The sequence below is a fragment of the Chiloscyllium plagiosum genome, unplaced genomic scaffold (genome assembly GCF_037043375.1).
Source record: "Chiloscyllium plagiosum isolate Xiang-an unplaced genomic scaffold, Cpla_swu_hap1 HiC_scaffold_11, whole genome shotgun sequence".
NCBI classification, from domain to species: Eukaryota; Metazoa; Chordata; class Chondrichthyes; order Orectolobiformes; family Hemiscylliidae; genus Chiloscyllium; species Chiloscyllium plagiosum.
Window position 1 is genome coordinate 13,300,487 of NW_028270149.1, and position 24,418 is coordinate 13,324,904.

General features: G+C 40.3%; 1 protein-coding gene across 1 annotated transcript in view; it reads right to left on the reverse strand.

Annotated features, from left to right (window-relative positions):
- Positions 1 to 19,048: 19,048 nt before the first annotated feature.
- The window catches only part of LOC122557430 (LON peptidase N-terminal domain and RING finger protein 3-like), a 43,678-nt gene continuing 38,308 nt past the window's right edge, over positions 19,049 to 24,418 (reverse strand). Inside the window, exon 12 of the mRNA XM_043705158.2 lies at positions 19,049 to 24,085. Coding sequence (XP_043561093.2) covers positions 23,927 to 24,085 — 159 coding nt within the window. The 3' untranslated portion in view covers positions 19,049 to 23,926. The remainder of the gene's footprint in view (positions 24,086 to 24,418) is intronic.

The following is a 24,418-nucleotide window of genomic DNA, read 5'->3' on the forward strand; positions in this document are numbered from 1 at the left end:
AAGTCAATTTAAATTATATGTCTGTGCGCCTGTATTCTCTAGTTACCTCTTAGTTCTGTTGTGTAACATTTGACAACAATGCATTTATTCAAATCAATTCTTTTAGGTAACAGCACCACTTAGTTCCTGACTTCACCATGGCCTTTTTTGAGTGTGGCTGCCCTTGATATCAAGCCAACACTTCACCAAGTGTGGCATCAAGAAAGCAATAGGACAATTAAATATATGGGGAAGCTATCTGCTAGATTGAAACATACTAAGCACAAAGGAAGATTGTTTTTAAGCCTGTCCACCTCAGTCCCAAGATATTTCTGCAGGGCTTTCCCAGGGCAGTACACTTGGTGCAAGAGGGACATGATGGCAATTTCACTCAGCTACCACTCCAGAGTCCCAGGCTAATGTTGTGATACATATTTAAAATTTATTTGAATCTTAATTTGGCTGATGATGAAATTTGAATTCAGTAAAGTCAGGAATTAGAAGTGAGTCTAATGTTGTCCATGTAGGCAGATTTTATTAAAATAAGACAGGATCTGATCAAAGTAGACTGGAAATAGTTACTTGTATGTACATTCAAAGCATAACAGTGGGATATATTCAAAAAAGGAATTGGAGAGAGCACAGGCCCATCTTTAAGGTGAAATGGAGCAACAACAAGCCCAGAGACACCTGGATTATTCAAGAGACATGTGTAACAGTTTCAAAGGGAGAAAATTAATGGAGGACCTAGTGGAGTATAGAAAGTGCAGGTGGGGAAGCTTAAAAAAAACATTGGGAGAGTAACCAGTGGCCATGAAAATGTATGGTGGGAACAATTAGGAAGAATCCCAAGATATTCCATAAGTATATCAAAGGGAAGTGAATAATCAGGGAAAGAGTAGGGCTTGTGAGGGACAAAGTGGGCAATTACGCATGGAGCTAAAGTAGAGTGTCAGATGAGCACTTCATAGCAGACCTCACTCAGGAGAACGAGGCGATAGATACAGAATTTGGGAAGATGGACTGTGAGGTTCTTGAGCAATTTAACAGAGGGAGTGAGTAGACATTGGAGGTTTTAGCAAGTTTAAAAGAGGACAAATTCCCAGGTCCACTTGCACATCAGTAACTTACCAAAACTCCTTCAATAGCACCTTTTAAACCCGCCATCTCTACCACCTTGAAGGACAAAAACAGCTGACTCCAATATTCCTTCTCAGTTCCTTCTCAAACACCTGCCGTGCCCTCCTTACCAGCACTACTGTTGAAGAAATTTTCTGGACTCTGGCCTTGAGCATTGACAAGATTTATTGCATGATATCATGGGGAGCACACCATTCCTTAGTATAGTCAGATGTATCTCCAAAGCGCTTCCCAATCACCGCGGATTTATATAGCACAAAAGATGCCGAGCTGGCAGTTTCTCAGGACTGTATGTAACAAGCTATTGCTCTCAGACCTTGTGTCAATGCACACTCCAGATGCTACATTCACCCATTGATTACATTTGGCTGATTGGTGTTTTCTGCAGATAAACAGTTCATGAGTTATGTGACAAAAGCATAAGTTATGTGGTTGTTAAAGAATGTTCCAGCAGGCTAGGGTCACCCAGCGCAAGAGGACAAGCCAGGTGAGACCAACACCATGATTGACCAACATCTCTGCAAACCAACAGTTCAGCAAAACAGCTTCAACAACCATATAGACTCTCCCTCACCACACAGACTACAACAGTTCAAGAAGTCAGTGCACCATCAGCTGCTCAACAGTTTCTTTTTAAATTCAGTCATTGGATGTGGGCTTCACAGGTCAGGCTGACATTTACTACTTATCCCAAATTGCCCAAAAGACAGTTAAGAGGCAACACATTGCTGTGGGTTTGGGGTCATGTGCAGGCCAGACCAGTTAAGGATGGCAATTCCCTTCACTAAAGGACATTAGTGAACCTGATGGATTTTATCTGACAATCAACAAGGGATTCATGGTCATCATTGGACTCCTAATTCTGATTTTTTTATTGAATTCAAATTCCACCATCTGTCATGGCAAGATTTGAACCCAGGTTTCCAGGACATTACCTTGATTTCTGGATCAATAATCTAGCAACAATGCCAGTAGGCCATCCCCGCCCTATTAAGGATGGCTAATAAATTCTGGATCTGTCAGCAAAGACCTCCCCTTCTTTTTATTCTTTTATAGGCTGTCAAGATGGCATGTAACATCCAACTAGAGATATTTTGCAAATGTTTCAGCACTGCCTTTTACTCAGATGTGTTGGGCTCCCTGAAGATGAGGTAATTTGCGAAATCTTCTCCTCCTCCTACTAACTGTTGGATATCTAGGGATGGTAATAGTGATGTTTTGGGCATTATTTGAAAGGTATAATTTAATAAATATGGCTATGCTAGGTTGTTAACTAGTCTTTGAGACAGCTCTTCCAATGTTGGCATTAACCCCAAGTATTTACCAGTGTTTTTTTTTTCTGGTGTCTTAGTTGATGCAGGTTGATGCCTCTAGTTCTAATCCTTTTTTGATATTGTAATAATTTTTCCACAACTGAGCAGGTTGCTAAACAAAGTCAGAGGCTATTTAATCATTAACTCCATTGCTATGGATCTAATGTCACACCTAAGCCAGTCTTGCTAACGGTGGCAGATTTCCTTCTCCATAGGAACTTGGAGAACCAGACAGGTTTTTACAATAATTGATAGAAGTTCTTTGGTCACCATCACTGAGGCTAACTTTTTTTTAATTGAAAAAGGTTTTTATATTTTATAATATTATAAAAGGTCAAAAGGTAGTATCACAATCTTATGTTATGAAAACATTAAGAATAAACTACCTATTATACCACAAAACAAACCAAAACGTATCGCAAAGGTACAGAACAACTTTCCATGTTACAATTCAATAAACAATTGAACTTAGCAAATTAGTTTAAATTAGCTTAAATTATACTAACAACTTAGATTAGGTCAAATTAGATAAAATCAACTTAAATTAAATTAAATTAAACCACCCGCACATGCCTACTGAGGTTCCCATCCACAGGAGCATCAGTTATTCTGCCCATATTTATTCAAGCTTCTGCTCACCCCCCACCACCCCCCCAACCCCCAAAGGCCCCCGGACCGCCAAATCTGGCCGTCACGGCTATATAAAGACCCTGGTTAATATGGCTGATAGGTCTATGTCTACATGATCCAAAAATTGGGACGCCATGTCTTATAGAATAGCTCTATTTTCTGGCACACAACCTTCATAAGAAAATCCAGAGGAACGTGCTCCAACACTAATCTACTCCACTCCATGAGACCTGAGAGGGTTTTTCTGAGGTCCAGCTCATTAAAATGTTCTTCCTTGCAAAATACGTGAGAATGTTGAATAATCTCTTCCCATGTTCCTCTAATGAAGGCAGATTCGGCAGTCCCAAAAGAAGGGACACCAGATCCACCTTAACCTCAATTCCCAGGATCTCCTCTACCTGTTTCGTTATGGCACCCCAGTACCTATGGATCTTGTGACATGACCACAGACAATGTGTAAGGGTGCCAGTGTTTGTTTTACATTTAGGGCACCCTGGAGATATGCCTTTCTTGACTTTTGCTGATCGCTCCAGGGCCATATATGCTCTGTGGAGAATCTTCAATTGCATAGCCTGTACTTTATGGCATATCGAGATCTTTTTCACATTCTTCCATATGTCTTCCCATGTTTCAGATGAGATTTCTACTTCTAGTTCCTGAATCCAGAATCTGTAGAGTCTTTCCATATCTTCCAAGGTGCCACCTGTCAGTAAATAGTATAGGATACTGACTGAAAGCGTGCCCGTGCACCGGAGCACTCGTCTTTCCATATCGGATTTGTAAGGCTGAGCTAAAAGCGTGATCTTTCTCTGTGCATAATCCCTAATCTGAAAATAATGGAAGAAGTCCTGACTAGGTAGCCCATATTTGTGACTCAGCTGGTCAAAATACATCAGGACTTTTCCCTCAAATCGGTCTCCCAAACAGAGACTCCCTTGACCTCACATGCCTTAAAGCTGGAATCTATTGACCCCAGCTCCAACTAATGGGGTAAAGGGTGAGGTCTTATGCAGGATACCCTCGCCCTGCTGCATCATCCTCCACACTTTAACCATGTCATCATAATTGGGCTTCTACAATGCCCAGCAACAGATTTCATCCTATCCATAAACAGCAAATTAAGGAGGGGACACCTTGGCTGGGGGACCTCGATGTCAAACTATATTGACCACAGATCCTTCCACACCTAGTCACTCACATAGGACAATAAGGCGCTTATTTGGTAATGTTGTGGAGAAAATATAGAGAATCACCAGGTGACACAGAGAGTTCCTCAAGAAGTAGGTCTTTTATTTGCAAACAAAAAACCGTGACACTGAGAAAGCAGATTCTTGAATGCCCACGATCCTCAGGGTTTGTGGATTTTTATACCATTTTTATCATGTTAGCTTATCAGCATGTCCAGCATGTCCAACTATATTAATCAAAGTACCTCACTCTAGCTACACAATAAACTGGTGATGTTAGTTCCCATTATCTCTTTAGTTGTACGTTCTACTAGTGTTATTCTAATGTCACAGTTAGATAGTTATTGCTAATTCTGCTACAGTGATCTTCCATCCCAGACTATACTGTCATGATAGATATTTAGCTATTCCATCTATTACAATAGTCTCCTGTCTCAAGCTGACTCTACTAACTATTAATTAGATATTTTAATGTCATGTCCCAAATATTTATGGTCCCAATCCTGTCATAATAACACTTAACAGAGAAACTTGCTTTATTACTTGTGTTATCTCATCTCGCCATAGTGACCTTTCAGCCTTAACCTTACTCTGCGAATTGGTGTAAGAGCATTCCACTATTCTTATCCCATCCTGCCTTCCACAGACCACAGATTGCCAGTGGTCTTCATGCTTTAACCTTTCCCATGCGTTCATGTTCTTTATTTCCCAAAGTATCGTTTAAAGTCTGGGAGATCTACCCCTCCATACCCTTTGGGAGTTGCAACTTGGTGAATTTCATAACAGAGTGCCTACAACACCAAATGAAGGATCCAAGTCAGCCATTGAGCCTCTGCAGCATTTGTCTAGGCCGCAACAACTGGAGCATTCTCTTGGGGTACAACAGTCGGGGAAGAACGTTCATTTTAATCAGGGCTATTCGGCCTAACCATGATATTGTTAACTACTCCTAACGCTGAAACTCTTGTTTTATCCTTTCAAACAATTGCACAAAGTTTAGCTCAATGCAGTTGGTGGAAAGAGGAGGTAATAAAAATACCCAAATAAAGAAAATCTTTTTGTGACCACCGGAAAGGAAATTGTGTGCCATCGTCTACATCAGGTACTCCCACCAAGCCCCACACAGGAATGGCTACCAATTTTGTAAAATTAATTTTATACCACAAGAAAATGCCAAATAAATTAACCTTTTATATTAACCAGGGTACAGACTTTTCTGGGTTAGCCAAAAAGAGAAGAGCATCATCAGCATAAAGAGTAATTTTGTACTTTCCCATTGCTAACTTTGGGGCAACTATTTTAGATTCTTCTGAATAGCTAATGCCAACAGTTCGATTACTATAGTGAGTAGCAGCAGCGAGAGAGGATACCCTTGTTAGTTGCCTCTGCCAATGCTAAAATTATCTGAATTTACGACGTTAGTAAGGACCGCCGCCATAGAGTTGTTATACAGCACTGCCACTCACCCAAGGCCAAAACGTTCTAGGATACAGCCACTCCACCCGGTCAAATGCCTTTTCCGCGTCCAAGGAGACCACCAAGCCCAGAATTGACCTCTGCTGACGTACCTGTACTATATTCAGCACTCTCTGAATATTATTGGAAGAGCTATGACCTTTAATAAAACCTGTATGGTCTTCCTTTATGACAGTGGACAGTACCTTCTCCAATCTCAAAACTAGCATGTTAGACAGGATTTTAAAATCTACATTTAACAGCGAGATAGGTCGATACTAGGCACAGTCCTCAGGATCTTTCACTCTCTTTAGAATAAGAGAGATATTGGCCTCCCTATGAGAGGGCAGAAGGCAGCCCTGGCTGTATGAGTGGTTGTATATACACAATATTTGCTCAGCCAACATGTTTATGAACACCTTGTAGAACTCGCTCAGAAACCCATTTGGACCAGGTGCCTTGCCATTTTGGAGCTGCCTTACAGCCTCTTGTATCTCCTGTATTGTTAAGGGTGCATTCAAAAGGGAGGCTTGCTCTGCATTTATGCCTGGGAGGTCCAGATTCTCAAAAAAGGATTCCATCCTTGCTACATCATCCTCACAATTATCTAACCGGTATAACTTTGCGTAAAATTTCCTGCATATTGCATTAATCCTTTTAGACTCGTGAGTGATAGTACCAGTTCTCTCCATAACGGACACAATGGACTGTGGGACACTTTTCTTCCTGGCCAAATATGCCAGGTATCTACCTTGCTCATCACTGTATTCAAATAACCTTTGCTTTACATAGGATACCTCTCTCTTTACTGCCTGGGTAAGTGCTGAGTATGAAATAATCAAGACCCTTTAATAAGCATTGGTGGTCTTCCAAATCATTGATGGGTTACAGGCCATACCCAAGTTAATGTCCCAAAAGGCCCTAAACTCCCTTCTGAAGTAGTCTTTTTGCTATCCTTCAAAAGAAATGGATCCATGTGCCAATGCCACATATCTATTCCATTACCTCTAATCTTGACATCCAAGTTCACTGCCACATGGTCCGGAATGGCTATATTCCCAATCCTGCAAAATAATACTGAATCCAGACAGATCAATGGAATAAAGAACATATCAATTCTTGTGTTGCACTTGTCCGGGTTGGAGTAAAAGGTCAAATCCCTACCATTAGGGTGGAGACATCTCCAAACATCCACCAACCCCAACTCCCCATATAAGTCCACCAACTGTCTGGATTGCAGGGAGATACCTGAGACACCCCTTGGCATCCTGTCTACCTTGGGGTCCATGGGATGGTTGAAGCCATCAATTCAGAGAATGCATCAATTAAGAATTTAAGGAGGTGCACCAGGGGTGGGGGGAGCAATAGACGTTCAGGATGCCATACTGTTCCTGGTGTATTAAGGCCTTGAGGGTAATGAACCTCTCAGATTCATCCTTAATTTGATCTATTATCTGAAATGCGAGGTTCGTCTGTACTAGTATGGCCACTCCTCTGCTTTTAGAATTGAAAGAGGAAAATAATACCCTACCAAACCCTCCCTGCTGTAATTTAAATGTTCCTTGTCGCAGAATGCTGTCAATCCTCTCCTTTCTGAGGTTTGAGAGCACCTTCTTTCTTTATGATTGGGGAAATAACTTCTCTTTACATTCCAGGTGCACCATCTAAACAAACCACTTGCCATAACTGTCTAAAGTGGCCCACAGCCCCCCGAGGGGAAGAAGCTTACTCATGGTGCACTGAGTGGAAAAAAACAGGATTTATAAAATCTAAAAACTACCACGATAGATACTATAAAAACGAAAAAAAACTAACCACTACTCTTAAATTAAGCAAACAAACAAACAAATGAACAAACATCAAATAACTGGAGATTGTTCCCCTCACCAATAGGGGCCACTCATCCCAATCCCTATTACCATCATGGTTCCTTCCAACTAAAGCTGTGTCCCATACTCAAACACTACAGAGACAAAGGAAACCTATTATTTGCACACATGAAAAATTAAAGGTGGACACCCAACCCTTCCCCTCCAATCTTCACCCCCTTTGTCTTTAATAAAAGAGATTACCACCCCACATCCAGAGGAATCAAGGGAATAACAGGAATTCGTAATCAAAAAAAAGGAAGTTTACATCAAAACAATGTCAAACATATAAAACCAAAACCAAGACAGTAAAGGATATATCATAGTTCTTTTTCTGACCCAGACCATCTATTTCAAAGAGTTTAGAAAATCCCTTGCGTTCTCTGAGTCAAAGTTGTAAACAGACCCTCCATGGTTGAAGCGCAGTAATGCCGGGTACCTTGCAGAGTATTGATATTCAGGTCTCTCAACCTCTTCCTGACTTCATCAAAAGATTTCCATTCTTGATTACAACCCCAGAGGAGAGTTGAAAATACATAATTCTTGACCCCTTGTACATCAGGGCCTATGAGTCTTTTCCCAGCCTTCTGGAAGTTTCCATTATCATTTGTTTCTCCTGTAATACTGGAGTCATGCTAGGACCGGGCGGGGCCGCTGATCCAACCTGGACCTGCACATCGCGATCCAGTGGGCCCAGACCTGGGCCCAACTCGATTTCGCCCCAAAAGCTGCAGCAGCCACTGCTCCAGGAGGCTGACCAGGTTCTCACCTTCTTCAAGTTCCAGGAGCCCGATTATCCACAAGTTCTTCCTTTGACCTTGATTCACAAGGTCGTCAACCTTTCCAGCAGGACCTGAACCTGGCTTTCCAGCATTCGGATCCTCCCCTCCAAATTCTCAGCTGCGGTCTCTGACACCACGGTCTTTTGTGCGATCGCCTCGATGCGTCACTCAAGCAATTGGATCTCCTGCTCATGTTTTTGCAGCATGGCAGAGATCGGTTCCAACGCTGACTCGATTTTCTCTTGGAGTATGACAGACTCCGAGACTAAGTTAATTTGCTCCAATGGGTTCAAAAGCACCACTGTGGGAGTTGGGACCACGGCTCTGCCTGGCACTGCAGGGGAGTGGCCTGCTTGCTGAGACCCTCACACTTCCTTTCCTTTATTCATCTACATCTTCTTCCCAAAACATTAGGATCAGTATTTAAAAGGTTCTGGAGATTTTGTTTTGCTTTATTTTCCCAATTTGTCTTATAGATGGCTATTGAGGGGAGGAGCGGTAAATGCACCACTTTACTTGGGTTATGGTGCAGACCCCAGCACAGCAGACCTATCAGATCACTGCCATCTTGTATCCCCCTAGACTAAGTTTTGACATGACAGCAGGACATGACAGCAGAACATGACCGCAAATTACTTGCATTACCTTTTAAGTGCAACATGTTTATTTTAGAAGAAGGACATGCCAGCCAAAAGGTGGTTGAAAATATTAGTTCAGTGACATGAAACATTTCTGTTTGAATTACACTGGGTCCTCACAGAGCTATAGAATACGGCACCCAAAGAATACCAAGAGAATATTAGTCAGCTACTCTTCAAAGGGAGAGATGTCATAGAAAATGAATGATGATATCTCTGTAGTTACATAAATAATGATGGACTGATTATTCCCTCTCAACATAAACTATCCCCTTTAGGTTATGTCCCAAACTGTAAACATCATATGAGTTCAAAGAAAGACACGCTTGAGTTATACTCTTCCAGAAAAATACACAAAAGAGAGTTAAAAGCTATACTGCAGCGCTTGGTTTTTGTATGCTAGAGTGCTGGTGTGCTAGTGGACTATCTTGTTAAGTTCCCACTTTGTTAAAGTGTCCTTTGAAGGGATGGATTTGAGATCTTCCACTGGTGAGTGCAGGTAAAAGGAAAAGATGTCTCAATGCTTGTTGAAACAGTCATGTCAGCAAAGTTACTGATGAAGGACACAGGACAAGTCCCTTTCAGATAACTACAAAATGAAGAACCGCCAAACAACTACTCAGCTGCCAAGTTCAGAGTTATCGGAATGACCCACCTTAATGGCCACAGTGTTTCATAATCCATTCGTCAAGGACAAGCAAACCAAGCTCATATTTGTTTTTACATTTAGTTTTTGTACTCACTCCTCATTTCTAATCTGTGTCACATTCCATTACCATTTCTCTCATTTTTCATGTTTGTTTTCTTCTTTAACTCCACAAAGTCTCATTAAATTGGCTTCTTTTAAAACTTAAATATGTTTGGGGTTGGAAAAGATATCCATGAGGAAAGAATCCTGTTTAAATTAACTTTGTCGTGACCAAGGTCAGAAGTCACATGATATCAGGTTACAGTCCACCAGGAACAAAGTAGTGGTGCTCCGAAAGCATGTGATTTCAAATAAACCTGTTGGACTATAACCGGGTGGTGAGTGACTTCTGACTTTGTCCACCCCAATCCAACACCGGCACCTCCATGTCATGGTTATTATCGTGACCAATCAAGGGAGGTATTCCATCTGGAATTGTACCAAATTTGGGAATTTTGGCTGGGGACCAAATGTTACACTTTCAGCTCCAGATTTTAATCATGAACTGAATATAAATTTCATTGTGGTGATATCCCTAAAGCATTAGTTTGAGTGTCCAGATTGCTAGTCCAGTAATGACAGCACTTTACTGCCTTCCCAACAAACCAATGCGTGAGCGAACAAAAAAGTTAACAATATCTGCCACTGTTACTAAGGTGATATCGCTATGTGGCAATCTTCCTTTCAAGAAAATTATATAATTGCACTATTTGTAACCAACCAGCTAAGCAGAAGGAAAGATCAGTTTGCTGGAAAATCTATGTGTTTCCCTTTCTAAGTTCTGCAACACAATAAAACCAGTCAAGCTTCATAAACATGGCAACACTTATATAACCCTGCCAGGTGTTCTATTCAGTAATTTCCTTTTACTTAATAAATCAACTTGTTTATTTCTGTTGAGCAGAGCTTCATTTTCATCAACTCTCATGGGAGTTTTTTGATTGTTTTGATATCTTTCATTGCGGGGCAGGTAACTGAGATGAACCAGGTAAATGAGTTGACTGGGATATGATGAAGCTGCATGCCTAAATCATCATTCTATTTTAGATGAGGCATTAAACCAAAGTTATATGCCCTTTCGAGAGAGAGACTTGTTCGATGAAGAATAAGAGATACTTTCCCACTCTTCAGTCCAGAATTTAGGGACAGTGCAGACGCAAAGGGCTGCAGGGCTTTTTTCTGAGCTGTAAATCTCTATGATTCCAGTATTAAATGGATTAAAAATAGCTACAGGGCTGTGAGACTGTAAGAGCTAAACAAACTCAATGAAAGTTCAACAACACTTGGTCAGACAAAACAATTGGTCTTTATTAACAAGGAAGCTGCATGCAGAGTGGCTGAGCTTGGAAAAGAGAGAGAGTTGATTACGGCTCTGAGTCTCTCTCACAAGTTCGTGTTTACAGAGAGAAAATCAGGAGTCTTTATAATTAAAACTTATCAATAGCTATCAATAACTATCATGAGAGGCTAGTCATCCATTGGACCGATATATTGAATTACGATTGGTGTTATTACTGCTGAAGTTTATCGTACTATCTTCCCAAAACCTTTTGCCACATTCATCATCTCATAATCTTGTCCTTGTTGGGAGTTCAGAGAATTTTGTGGAATGTCTTTATTTGGGCTTAGTCAGTATCCCAGAATTTATTGGAGCCAGCCAAATGAAGCTCTGCCAAAGTCTACCAAGGTTAAAGAAAATATGTGGACTTAGCTGATTTCAAGTCCTGCTGAGGTTATCAATACTTTGACCTTTGTTATAGCCTTAATCTGTGTTGTGTTATAACCAGGGGTTGGTCGGTTTTCCCATCACAACTATCTATTTCATACAATTCCACACTAGGACTCCATGACTTGAAGATGCTGGCGTTGGACTAAGGTGGACAAAGTTAAAAATCACACAACACCAGGTTATAGTCCAACAGGTTTATTTGGAAGACGTAGTTTTCAGAGCGCCGCTTCTTTATCCACCTGATGAAGGAGCGGCGCTCCAAAAGCTAGTGCTTCCAAATAAACCTGTAACACTAGGACTCAATATTTATACTTCAACCAGCAAATCTAACAAACAAGTCAATCGGCCATTATCACATTGTTGCTTGTATTAATTTTCTGTGTGAAAACTTGTTGCTCCATTTTATTTTATTTGATTTATTGTCACGTGTACTCAAATACAGGAGTGCAGGAGTATAGTGAAAAGTGTACAATGTCACCACACATGGTGTTGTCTTAGGTATAAAGGTCTCAAAGTACAAAACAAGAAGTAACATAGAGAAACACAGTTAAAACTAAAGCAATACCATTGTTCTTCAGATAAGAAGAAAAATAAAGAAATGAAGTTAGATGTTCACATTAAAGTAAAGGAATAAAGGTGACAGTTTCCTTCCATTGTCCAAGTGACTCTTATGTGCTTTGGCATGTCCTGAAGTTATGGAGAATACTAAAAATATATAAATATTTGCGATTGTCTCCACGGTTGGATTCTATCGCCCTGGGCAGTGGTACCTTATGGAGACAAAGCATTATTGGTTCTCCATACCATAGACAAAATGTCAACCAAGGCAGCTGATTGCAGAATCTAAGTGAAAGGCAAGTTTTCCCTTAATAAATGTTGGGGTTAATATTCCCAGCCCCTGAACTACAAGGCAAGTGGTGAGAAAGTTGGAAAGCTCAGATGAGGTATCCAGCAAGCAACTTCTCGATGCTGAGAACAGAAAAATCCTATTTTTTAACCAAATATTGAGACAAGGTTCTCACTAATAAATGGCAAGAGGTCTACTTACATGGACTATCACTCATTAATACCGAAAACAAACACTGAAATTATTGGAGAAACTCAGCAGGTCTGGCAGTTTCTGTGGAGAGAGAAACAGTGTTACCCTCTTGAGTCCAGTGTTACTCTTCTTCAGAACTTCCTTCAATTCCTTCACTGAGAGAGAAAAGACAAAAGGGAAACAGTCAAAGGGATTGCTACTAATAAGCCAGGAAAGACGAAATTGCTGAATGGGTGAAAACAGAAACAGTAAATACAGAAAAACAGGCTGATTCTGCTGGGAGCAACAGACCTGGAGATGTAGGGATGGATAGCAATCATGGACTCTCTGCAATAGTTAAATTCAATGCTGAGTCATGAGCGCTGTAAGGTGTATGACAATACTTGACTTTAAAAGGTGTATTTGGTCCTATTATTTCTTATGGAAGAAAGGTTTTAAGGCAGAGGTACCAAGCAGTCTATTCAGAGCCACTAGGGTAAACTGCTTGTGAGGCCTTGGTTTTTTTTAAAGTTGGAACAATAAAAGCAGCCTGACTGGGTGAGGTTAAGGTCCCATTGAACCAGGATTTTAGTTTTTGCTTTTCATTAGGAGCAGTTGTTGGGTCTTGAAGGAAGTTGCAGTCTATCTCTTCCTGCTACCTTTTCCCTCACTCAGGGTTTTCTCTTGATGTTTTTCCTCCTGGACTGGAGAACTGCCTGTGAGACAATCGATTTTTTTGAACTTGCCTTTTGCCATGGGTGTGTTTATGGGACGTAACAATTTTGGAACAGTTACTGTTTAGTAGTGAAATAATCTATTATTCTGTTAGGTTTTCCAACAGAGTTAAGTTATTCTAATCGCTTCTTTCTTTTGTTGTATTTTAACTAAATAAAGTGTGTTTTGCTTGTGAGTAGTTTGACCAACCAAATTGCATCTGGAACACAACACCTTACACTTAAACTTAAAATAAGAAAACATTACAGTCTAGACTATCTTCAGTACATACTTTGATGGGGTTTGGTCAGGTCCACTGCAGGCACCTGGGTGGAAGAGATATTGTTCTTTTGTCTGCTTCCATTTTTTTCTCTCTCACATTGGGCACCATCTCTAACTTGATCATCTCAGCCATTCCCTCCAACCCTGACAATCACCTCTTCCCACTCCACTACTGCCATTGGTATAAATACCTTCAATTCTCAACCACTTTCACTTGTGACAAGGGAGGATGGCATAGTGGGTCAGTGGTTAGCACTGCTGTCTCACCGTGCCAGGGAACCAGGTTCAATACAGCCTTAGGCTTCTGTCTGTGTGGCGTTTGCACATTCTCCCCATGTCTGCGTGGGTTTCCTCCCCTAATCCAAAGATGTGCAGGTTAGGTGGATTGGCTGTGCTAAATTGCCCATAGTGCTCAGGGATGTGTAGATTAGGTACATTAGTTGGGGTAAATATAGAGTAGGGGAATAGGTCGGGGGCGTTACTCTTCAGAGGGTTGGTGTGGATGTGTTGGGCCGAAAGGCCTGTTTCCACACTGTAGGGATTCTATGGATCAGTGGACTTAGAGCATTAACTCTGTTTTACTCTCCACAGCTGCTGCCAGACCTATTGCGTTTCTCCAGCAACATAGAACATAGAACATAGAATACAGAACATTACAGCGCAGTACAGGCCCTTCGGCTCTTGATATTGCACCGACCTCTCATAACAATCTGAAGCCCATCTAACCTACACTATTCCATGTACATCCATATGCTTATCCAATGACGACTTAAATGTACTTAAAGTTGGCGAATCTACTCCCATTGCAGGCAAAGCATTCCATACCCTTACTACACTCTGAGTAAAGAAACTACCTCTGACATCTGTCCTATATCTATCACCCCTCAATTTAAAGCAAAGCCTCCTCGTGCTCGCCATCACCATACTTGGAAAAAGGCTCTCCCTGTCCACCCTATCTAACCCTCTGATTATCTTATATGTCTCTATTAAGTCACCTCTCAACCTTCTTCTCTCTAACAAAAACAGGCTCAAGTCCCTCAGCCTTTCCTCGTAAGACCTTCCCTCCATACCAGGCAACATCCTAGTAAATCTCCTCTGCACCTTTCCAAAGCTTCCACATCCTTCTTGTAATGCGGTGACCAGAACTGTACACAATACTCCAAGTGCGGCCGCACCCGAGTTTTGTACTGCTGTAGCATAACCTCATGGTTCCGGAACTCGATCCCTCTATTAATAAAAGCTAAAACACTGTATGCCTTCTTAACAACCCTGTCAACCTGGGTGGCAACTTTCAAGGATCTGTACCTGGACACTGAGATCTCTGCTCATCTACACTATCAAGAATCTTACCATTAGCTCAGTACTTTGCATTCCGGTTCCTCCGACCAAAGTGAACCACCTCACATTTGTCCGCATTAAACTCCATTTGCCACCTCTCAGCCGAGCTCTGCAGCTTATCTATGTCTCTCTGTAAGGAACAGGAGTAGGCCCTTCAGCCCCTCGAGCCTGTTAGTTTTCTGTTTTTGATTGGGCCACTGAACCTCCAAAGCTTTAATTGAAGTGGTACCTATTTGTTTTCAATCCTTCTTTTTTCATTCATTCATTCATGAGTTGAGCACATCACAAGCCAGGCTAGTATTTATTCCCCATCCCTAATTATTCACACGACAATTAAGAATCAATCACATTGCTGTGGACCTGGAGTTACATGTAGACCAGACCAGGTAGGATGGCACATTTCCTTTCCTGAAGGACATTAGTGAACCAAATGTGTTTCTCCGACAATTGACAAAGGTTTCATGGTCACCATTAGCCTCTTAATCCCAGATTTCTTTTCCATTGAATTCAAATTTGATTGTCTGCAGTGGCGGGATTCAAACTGTGTCTCCAGAACGTTACTTGGGTCTCTGGATTAATAGTCCAACGTTAATACCATGAGGCCATTGCCTCCCCTATCTGTTAACCCATTCATTAAAAATAAAAACACTCAAAATACATTGGCTGCAGAATTACTTCACCAAAGATAGTAGAGCTTTGACATGTGTCAGCTGTGGATCTCTGAGCAACATCTCACAGCTGGACCAGTGGGTTCAAGTCTGACAAGTCACAATCGAGGACTTAAACACAACAATCAAGGCTGATATTCCAGTTTATAGCATCATGCAATATGGAAAAAGCCTTATGGCCCATCAAGTCTACACTTCCGCAGGAATACAAAAGTCATATTCTGAAATTGTGAAACTCAATAATCAGTCCTAAAGGCTGTCAAATGCCGAAACAGGAACTAAGATGTTGTTTCTCCAGCTTGTGTTGCATTGATTGCTGACCACAGCTCCTGTTAAGCTGAATTTTATTCACATCACAAAAACAGCAATTGCTAGAGAAGCTCAGCAGTTCTGGCAGCATCTGTAGAAAGAAAGAAACATTTTGAGTCCAGTGACTCCTCATCAGAATGTATTCACAGTAAGCTATTTTCTACAGGCTAAACCACATTCCAATTCACTTGCAAATGAGGTAATTCACAGAAACAGAAAGATCATAAGAAGGCTATTTATAACACACACAATTCAGACTTCAGTTTAAAATAATTTGTTTTTTTTTAATTTTGCAGCCTCTGGTAAAATCTTGGAAGTACAAATCTCCAGTGGTCAATAATAGAACTGTACACATGCTTTTTGCATACTGCCTCAGATATGGTTCAAAGGGCAACTTTCATGTCTCTGCATGAAAAGCCTGCAAGATCCAAGTTCCACTCCACAGCCCTCGGCACATCATCTAGTCTGTGGTGTCATCATTCTGGTGAGACATAAAAGATCATGAGGAATTCATCTGAGTAAGAACAGCACTGACCTTACCAATATTTATCTTTTAGACATTGTGAAAAATATAAATTGCCTGCTGTCCTCAAGACTGTTGTGTCTCCTAAAGTTGAGCCATGAGACAAAAGGATGTCATTCACCCATCAAGTCTACGTCAGCTCAGTGTAGAACAACCCAATCAGTCTCATTTCTCCACTCCACTTTTATGTTTACAGAGGGTCCCGACTGCAAACGGCCAACTTACGAGCATTCATATTTATGAATGTGATCCCATGCAAGGTAGCATTAATATTAATTAATTTTAATGATCCAGCATAGGAGCATTCCCTTTTAATTACAAACAACTATTTTTTACTGTCCTGCATTGTGTTACAGCTTGCGGACAATTCAACTTGCAAATGGACTCAAGAACAGAACTTGTTTGCAACCCGGGGACTACTATGTACCCAATAATTTCACTAACCTCCTGCCCTATCATTGATTTATTGACCCAGTAAATAAATCTATTCTCTGCAGCCTGGTAACAAATTTGTACAGTCAAGCCACAATATGAAAATAGCTTCCTATTTGAATTATTTAGTGATCATTTTGAATGTGTCAGGAATGATCTGAGTACATAACCAAATCACAGTGCTTCATTATATACCCGGTACTAGCAAAGACAAATGTATCAATGCTGGTAACTTTTCTACAATTATCCCCATCTCCGTTTCAACTTGCATTTCCATTCCCCACTCACCCCAACCTTCACACCCAAAGGACGTTCCTTGGTTATGGGGAGAGGGGTAGATTTAGCTCTTTGAGGGGAGAGCAGGTCAACTGCTATCTCAAGGTTGAAGTAACAGGTTACCATAGATAGCAGGATAGGGTAATTATTTGTTCATCATACAGTCATCAAGATGTACAGCATGGCAACAAACCCTTTGGTCCAACTTGTCCATGCCAACCAGACATGCCAACCCAATCTAGTCCCACTTGCCAGCACTTGATCCATATCCCTCCAAACCCTTGCTATTCATATATCCATCCGGTTGTTGTAATTGTACCAGCCTCCACCACATTCTCTGGCAGCTCATGCCATACACGTACCACCATCTGCGTGAAAAAGTTGCCCGTTAGGTCCCTTCCTTATCTTTCCCCTCTCACCCTAAACCTATGCCCTCTAGTTCTGGACAACCCTTCCCCAGGGAAACAACATTGTTACTTATCCTATCCATGCCCGTCATGATTTTATAAACCTCTATAAGGTCAACCCTCAGCCTCCGATGCTCCAGGGAAAACAGCCCCAGCCTATTCAGCCTCTTCCTAAAGCTCAAACCCTCCAACCCTGGCAACATCCTTGTAAATCTTTTCTGAACCCTTTCAAGTTTGATAGGAAGGAGACCAGAACTGCACACAATATTCAAAAAGTGGCCTAGCCAATGTCCTGTACAACCACAATATCAGTTGAGTAGAGGACAACAAAATCAGCAAAGAGATGATTATTTCCTGTAAAGGCTGAAGGAAAACTGCCAGCTGCTTCGGATGCTCAGGATTGCTGGAAAATTCAGAGCTCCTTTGAAGTCAGTAGATGACATCTTCCTTTCACTGGCCAGATTCCCAAAGTTTGCACAGCAAGTGTAGAATTTAATTTGGGCTCCAAGCTGAACTGCAGGGGCCAAACTTAAATCATAATGAGGCAATTCCTGTAGGAATTTTCAAAATAACAGAGGCATATAGAATCACAGAATTTCCACAGTGTGGAAGCAGGCCATTTGGTCCATCGAGTCCACATTGACCCTCCAAACAGCATCCCACACAGACCCATCCCATCCCTGAAACTCTGCATTTTCCATGGCTAATCCATCTCGCCTGCATATCCCTGGACACTATGGGCATTGCCAATCCACCTAACCTGCACATCTTTGGACTGCGCTTCCTTAAGTTTTGTTCGTTCACAGCAAATGATCTTTTACGGTATTATTCCACATTATTTTTGGCTCGTCCTCGACTTAAGTAGACAATAAGATCATTGAAATCAATTTGTCTCAATTGGTGAGTGAATTTGTTGGATTTCTGGTTAATCATTGTTTTTATACATTACTTTCTTGATTTTTGTGTACTGCAATCATTTTTGTTTGTCCAACAAAAAAAATCATTGTTTTATCTTTTTACCCTGTGTAAGCTTCCTATGCCTTATACTGAACACAATGGATTTGTATCAGTTGTGTCACTTTTGATAATGTAGATTGCATGTTCATTTTTTAAAAAAGTAATTTGAGATTTGGGAATTCTTGGCAACATCAGCATTTATTGCCCATCTCAAATTGTCCTGGAGAAGGTGGTGGTGAGCTGGATTTCCAGGATGTTACCCAATGATATTGAAGGAATGACCGATATGGACCCAACCCAGAATGCTCTGTGGCTCAGAGAGGAAGTCACAGGGGATGGTGTTCCTGTGTATCTGCTGAGATACTACTCCTCAGATGCTGCCTGAACTGCTGTGCTTTTCCAGCGCCACTCTAATCTAAACTCTGGTTTCCAGCATCTGCTGTCATTGTTTTTACCCTGTGTATCTGCTGCCTTTGTCCACTAGGTGGTGATGGTTATGGGCTTACGTGAGAGGTTTTGTCAAAGAACATGTATTACTAAAACCAGAATACACATCAGAGAACAATTGAAGATCTTCTATTCAAAAAGACTGATATTCCAACTTGCATCTGATTATTATTCTCATGAATGTGATTAACGGTGTTTTTATCACAATTGTCTTTGTTAAACTTGAAGCACTGTGTTTAGAATTAAGCTCAAGATTGAGACCACAAAATACAGGGTAAGCATGGGTTTATTTAACATCATGGTTGTCTTATTCACCACAAACACTTCATTTTAATTGCACTTTCAATTCTTAGTTTATTTAAACATTTGTTTCTCAAGTATCCCACTTATATAAACAAGAAACATAGTGACTAGTTACTAAATAACATCAATGGACACAAAGACATTCAACAAACTCTTCAGTTAATTTCACAGGAGTAGCAGTACGATTATCACATAGAATGCAAAAATGAAGATACACTAAATCTCAGAAATTCAAGGAGGCATCTGCTCTTTTGTTTTTTTCCACTAACTGCAGAAAAAATAGAATATCATTACAATCAAAGAATGACAATATCATAGAAGGAGGCTATTTGGCCCATTATTTTTCTCTGTAAGAGCTACTCAGCTAGTCCCATTCCCCTGCTTTGCCCCTGTAGCCCTGCAATTCTTGGTTTCCTCGATTGAATCTGTCTCAAGCACATTCCCCAGGAGGATGATCTAGATTCTGGCCATTCCTTTACAGTTAGAAGGTCATTGAGAACCACCAGACTACTCTGCAATCCAGTTAGATCATGGATGGTGTATCCTCTGTATCTCCTTTTATCTACCCTCACTCCAATTCCCTTTCTGTTGAGGTCTCCTGATTTCAATCTTGAAAGCTCCAAGTGTTCCCTCTGCTTTGACAGCTTGAAGGGGGACAGAGTTCCAGAAATAAAATGAAGTCATAGAGTCAGAAGTGTTGCAATAAATGCAGTGTGAGAATAAATAAGAAATCACTCCAAATTCACATTAGTCTCTCCAATATCAGGATCAACTATTTGGATGACGCTTGAAGTAGATGGGGGAAGGAAGTAAAGGCACAAAATGAAATAGTAAAACATGATGACGTTCACTTCAATTCAGCACTGAACAGGTCAAGTCATTATTAATGTAGCTTTGGTTCATGAAATTCAATGTCGACAAATGTAAAGTCCTCTGTATTGGAAGGAGAAACAGGCATCACAAAGGATGTTGTAAGAGGTGAATTGGAAAGAGATTTGGGGCTGTTAAAAAAATTCAGTGCTTACAATTACCAAAGAGAAGCAATAATCAGAACAAACGCTTAGTTGCAATGCTCAACCAGTCAGATATAAGTGAGAGGATACCTGGCTAAAATAATACATTCTCTAGTCAGACGACATCTCAATCTATGGAGGAAATATAGAAAAATGAACAAAAATAATCCCTGACATCAAACAATACAAACACCAACACAAATAGTTGGCCGAAGGCCTGTTTCGGTGTTGTACATTCCATGTGAGGGATAGATTGGAAAAACTGAGCTCTATAGTCTTAAAACAGGATGGTTGGAAAATAAAAATATATAAGTAATATACTTTATCAAATTTCCCCTCTAAGTCTTTCCTCTTCTCTCTCCTCCTGTTCAAAGCCGCTTAACATCAACCTCTCCGGACAAATGACGTTCTAATATCTCCTTGTGTCTGTCAGTTATATTTTGTTTGGTACGTTCACATGAAACACTTTGGGATGTTTATAGTAAAGGTGTTATATAAATGCAAGTTGTTTTAAATATTTTTAATTGGGAAAATCTAAAACTAGAACAAGAGATCAGAACTAGTCAAAACTAGTGAAAGGATCATTCAAATTTGAAAGGATTTCTTCATGCGTAAGGAAATCAGCAGAGGGCTGAACTTCTTGGTAGCATTGTGAAAATAATAGTATCTAGTGGTAGTACTGACTTAGTCAAGTTCCATTATCAGACATATTTCACAGACAACCCATGTATTTCTCTGAATAAAGAAGATTAAGCAGTGACTTAATGGAGGTGATTAAAAATGATCAAAAGGAGTTGTTAGATAAACTGTTTCCTCTGCTGGGATGTCCAAAATCAGGATTGGCCTTACAAGTGAGCCAGAGGTATTCAATGGATGTATTTCTTCACTCAAAGTTTGCGGAAATCTGGAAATCATTTCCCCCAAGAAAGGGGTCAACAGAAAACAAGATTGGTAGAATTTTGTCAGGCAAAAGTATTAAGAGTTACAGAACTAAGCCAGGTAGACCACGTTAAGATATAATCGAAGGATGATCTTGAAGAATAGACTCATGCCAAATCCCCACTTTTGTCCCTTTACTCCTCTGACACAATGGAGCAATGCAACACTTTATTCATTTTGGATAACTGCCTTAAGATAGTTTAAATGGATTCCTTAATTTACAAATGCATTGGGAAATTGATGTTACTATATGTTAGTATGTAATGCAATGCACGTACTTCAGTTTGATGTGTCCCTCGTATTTGACCTCTATTGCTTTTGATCTTCACATGTTAACATGTACACAGGATAATAAACCAAAATTGGTCTTCACCTCACTCCACTGAATAAGTGGTTTAACAAAATTCTTCCACCAATTGATGGAAATTTAGATATTGACATCAAGTCTTCATTTGCATCATTATCCAGTTTAAATACAACAACTGGTCAATTGCAAAGGAGAGGAAAATACTGCTAAGTGATCAAATCAGAACTTTCACTTCATGTTAAACAAACACCATTAGTTAGTGAGAAAAGAAAGACTTTGTGAGGGGAATAGTATGCTGAATTATACAGACTAAGCCGAAATATTAATAACATGCATGAATAATTTAAGTAGAAAAATAGTTTAAAGAGGCACAGTTGTTTTATCGAAGTTCTATGCTAAGTTGTGCTTACTCGCCAAACACTGCTAAGACACCACATCAAAATGAGGGAATAGTTACAATGAAACCGCTGCAGTGGAGACTACCACTAATCTGTTTGTCCCTTGTTTCTTATATCAGTAAACAGTGCCTCTTAATTTTTAGTTTTCAGGTTGGGTGTTACCTTAAGATGGCACACGTGTAAATAATTTGGGGCTTGGCTTCAATCAGAAATTTTTAAACTAAGCCCATTTAATGCAAGTAAGACAGGTTACCATAAGATCACTCAGAATCAGCCAGTACCAAACCCCTAGCCTTTTGTTAGTAGGTAGGCCATCAGAATTACTTCACAGCATATCTGAGGTGTCCCACTGAAGCAATACGTTACATTCAAGCATGAAAGAGTGTGGGGTCAATTGAAATGCACTCAACATTGTTCAGTTTTGCTAACTGTCGGAAATGCAATTAACAGAGTTATTAAGGCTAGGGGCATCGACCAGTCAAGATCATGTTTAGATAAAAATTAATTCCACAATTACACTCACGAGGTCAAAACAAAGTTACGCGTTTCAAATACAGTGTTTTTAAAACATACATAATGTTCTCAACAAACAGTACTTCATATAGTCAGAATGTGTATTAAAAAGCAGAATTCTGCTACTCTACCCTAATCCACAGTAGTATACCAGCCTGATGTTTCACTCAAGATTATGACATTATACTTCACAAAAAATGTGACAAATTTTATAGGTATAGGCAGGTTAAATTATTGCACACCTCTGAGTGCTGCGTGCATATGACATGAATTGTTGCAAAAATAAGATAATAAATATATTTAGCTTTGGCTTTATGAGAACGCATGAGAAGGAATGTGCACATTTTCAGGTTAAACTGAACGTTACTGATAATATAACAGGAATCCAAAATCCGACAAGGTGCAAACATGCTTTCAAGTAAAAAAATCCCCAAACTAAGTGGTCCATTCTTGTATTTTGTGCTGGATACAGTGGTATCCATGGAAGACAAGTGCTTCTTATGACTATAAATGCTACTTAACATTAGGCTTTAAATACATTTTACCCAGAGGAAATTGTGGGTGGCAGAATGGCACAATGGGTTACAGCACCGTGCTGCAGTGCGAGAAGAGTTTGAAATCCCTGATCTCAGCTGTGTTACTGCAAGGAGGCACTGATTTGCAGCTTCATGTGGTGGAGGGGGGTAAGACGAGAGAGAAAATAGGAACATTCAAGGTATTTGACAACTCCAGCCATCTCGTGTGCCTCCTCACAGCTACAAACTACTACATGGAGATGCCGGTGTTGAACTGTGGTGGACCAAGTCAGAAGTCACACAACGCTAGGTTGTAGTCCAACAGGTTTATTTGAAATCACGAGCTTTTGAAGAGCTGCTCCTTTGTCATGTGAAGTGAGAAGGAGCAGTATTCTGAAAGCTTGTGATTTCAAATAAACCTTGAATTATCACCTAATGTCGCGTGACTTCTGACTCTGCCTACGAACTACTGTTAGGTTTCTTGTGAAACAATTATCTGCCTACCTCCTTGGCTTCAGTTTGTTCATAATTCTTTGCAATGAATGGCAGAAGTGGGAGAAAAGTTTGAATCTGGATCTTACAAAGAGTATTGAGAAATATTGAGTGTAGCATATGTTTAACAAAATAGTTGTAAGATTCACCCTAAAAAGAAAGATTGCATGAAAATGTTTACTTCCCAGTGTATTTGTTTTCCAGAAATAAATAGTACATTCCTCTCACTATGTCCATTAGAACATTTCATCATTTGAATCTATTTTATAGTGTGTATGTTCCTTACAGATATTTTAGCTTAGCCCCAGACTGAATTCTGAGTACATAAGAATGCATAAATATTTTTCATACTTCCGTAGCTCCATAAATATACATATGACTTAACAAAAATATACATTCTCAAAAGAAGACATTATTGGGATTTAGGCTGTAAAAATAGTCACAAAAGAAGGTACTGAGGTGTTAGCACTAAATGCCGTCAATTGATTATATTATCAGTAACACTCTTCAAATCACCCTGACTATGCACATCCTTCAAAAGATGATACCCCTTTTATCAGACTGCTTCAGATAAGACATGAATGTAGAAAAAAACGTCACTATTGTGGAGCCAACAGGGGTTCCTACCACAGCACACATGAGCTGTGGTCCAAACCAGTCACTCAGTCACCGTGCAGAGTTGCGCGACATGAACAATAACACACGTCTAATGCCATTCAAGCGTTCCTGAAGAGTTGTCATGGCGAGGAAAGGAAGCTGAGCCCGACTCTCAAGTGGGAGCACGGCGAGCAGCCACCAACACCAGCCTGGGCCATTGGGACTGGCCTGAAGAACAAACAAAAACATCAAACAACAGTCAGCTGAAACCACACACACTGAGCTCAATATCAGTTCTACTTAAGAGTCATAGAGATGAACAGCACAGAAGCAGACCAACTCGTTCACGCTGAACATTAATCTAGTCCCCTTTGAAAGCCCATATCCCTCTAAACTTTCCTATTCATGTACCCGTCCAGATGCCTTTTAAATGTTGTAATTTTACCAGCCTCCACTACTTGAGTTGCCTGAATCGAGTTCTTGAAGAGTCCAGGAAATAAAACGTAATTGCTAGAACACTTCAAGCAACCAAGCAGAAAAATCAATGAAAAATAGCATTTC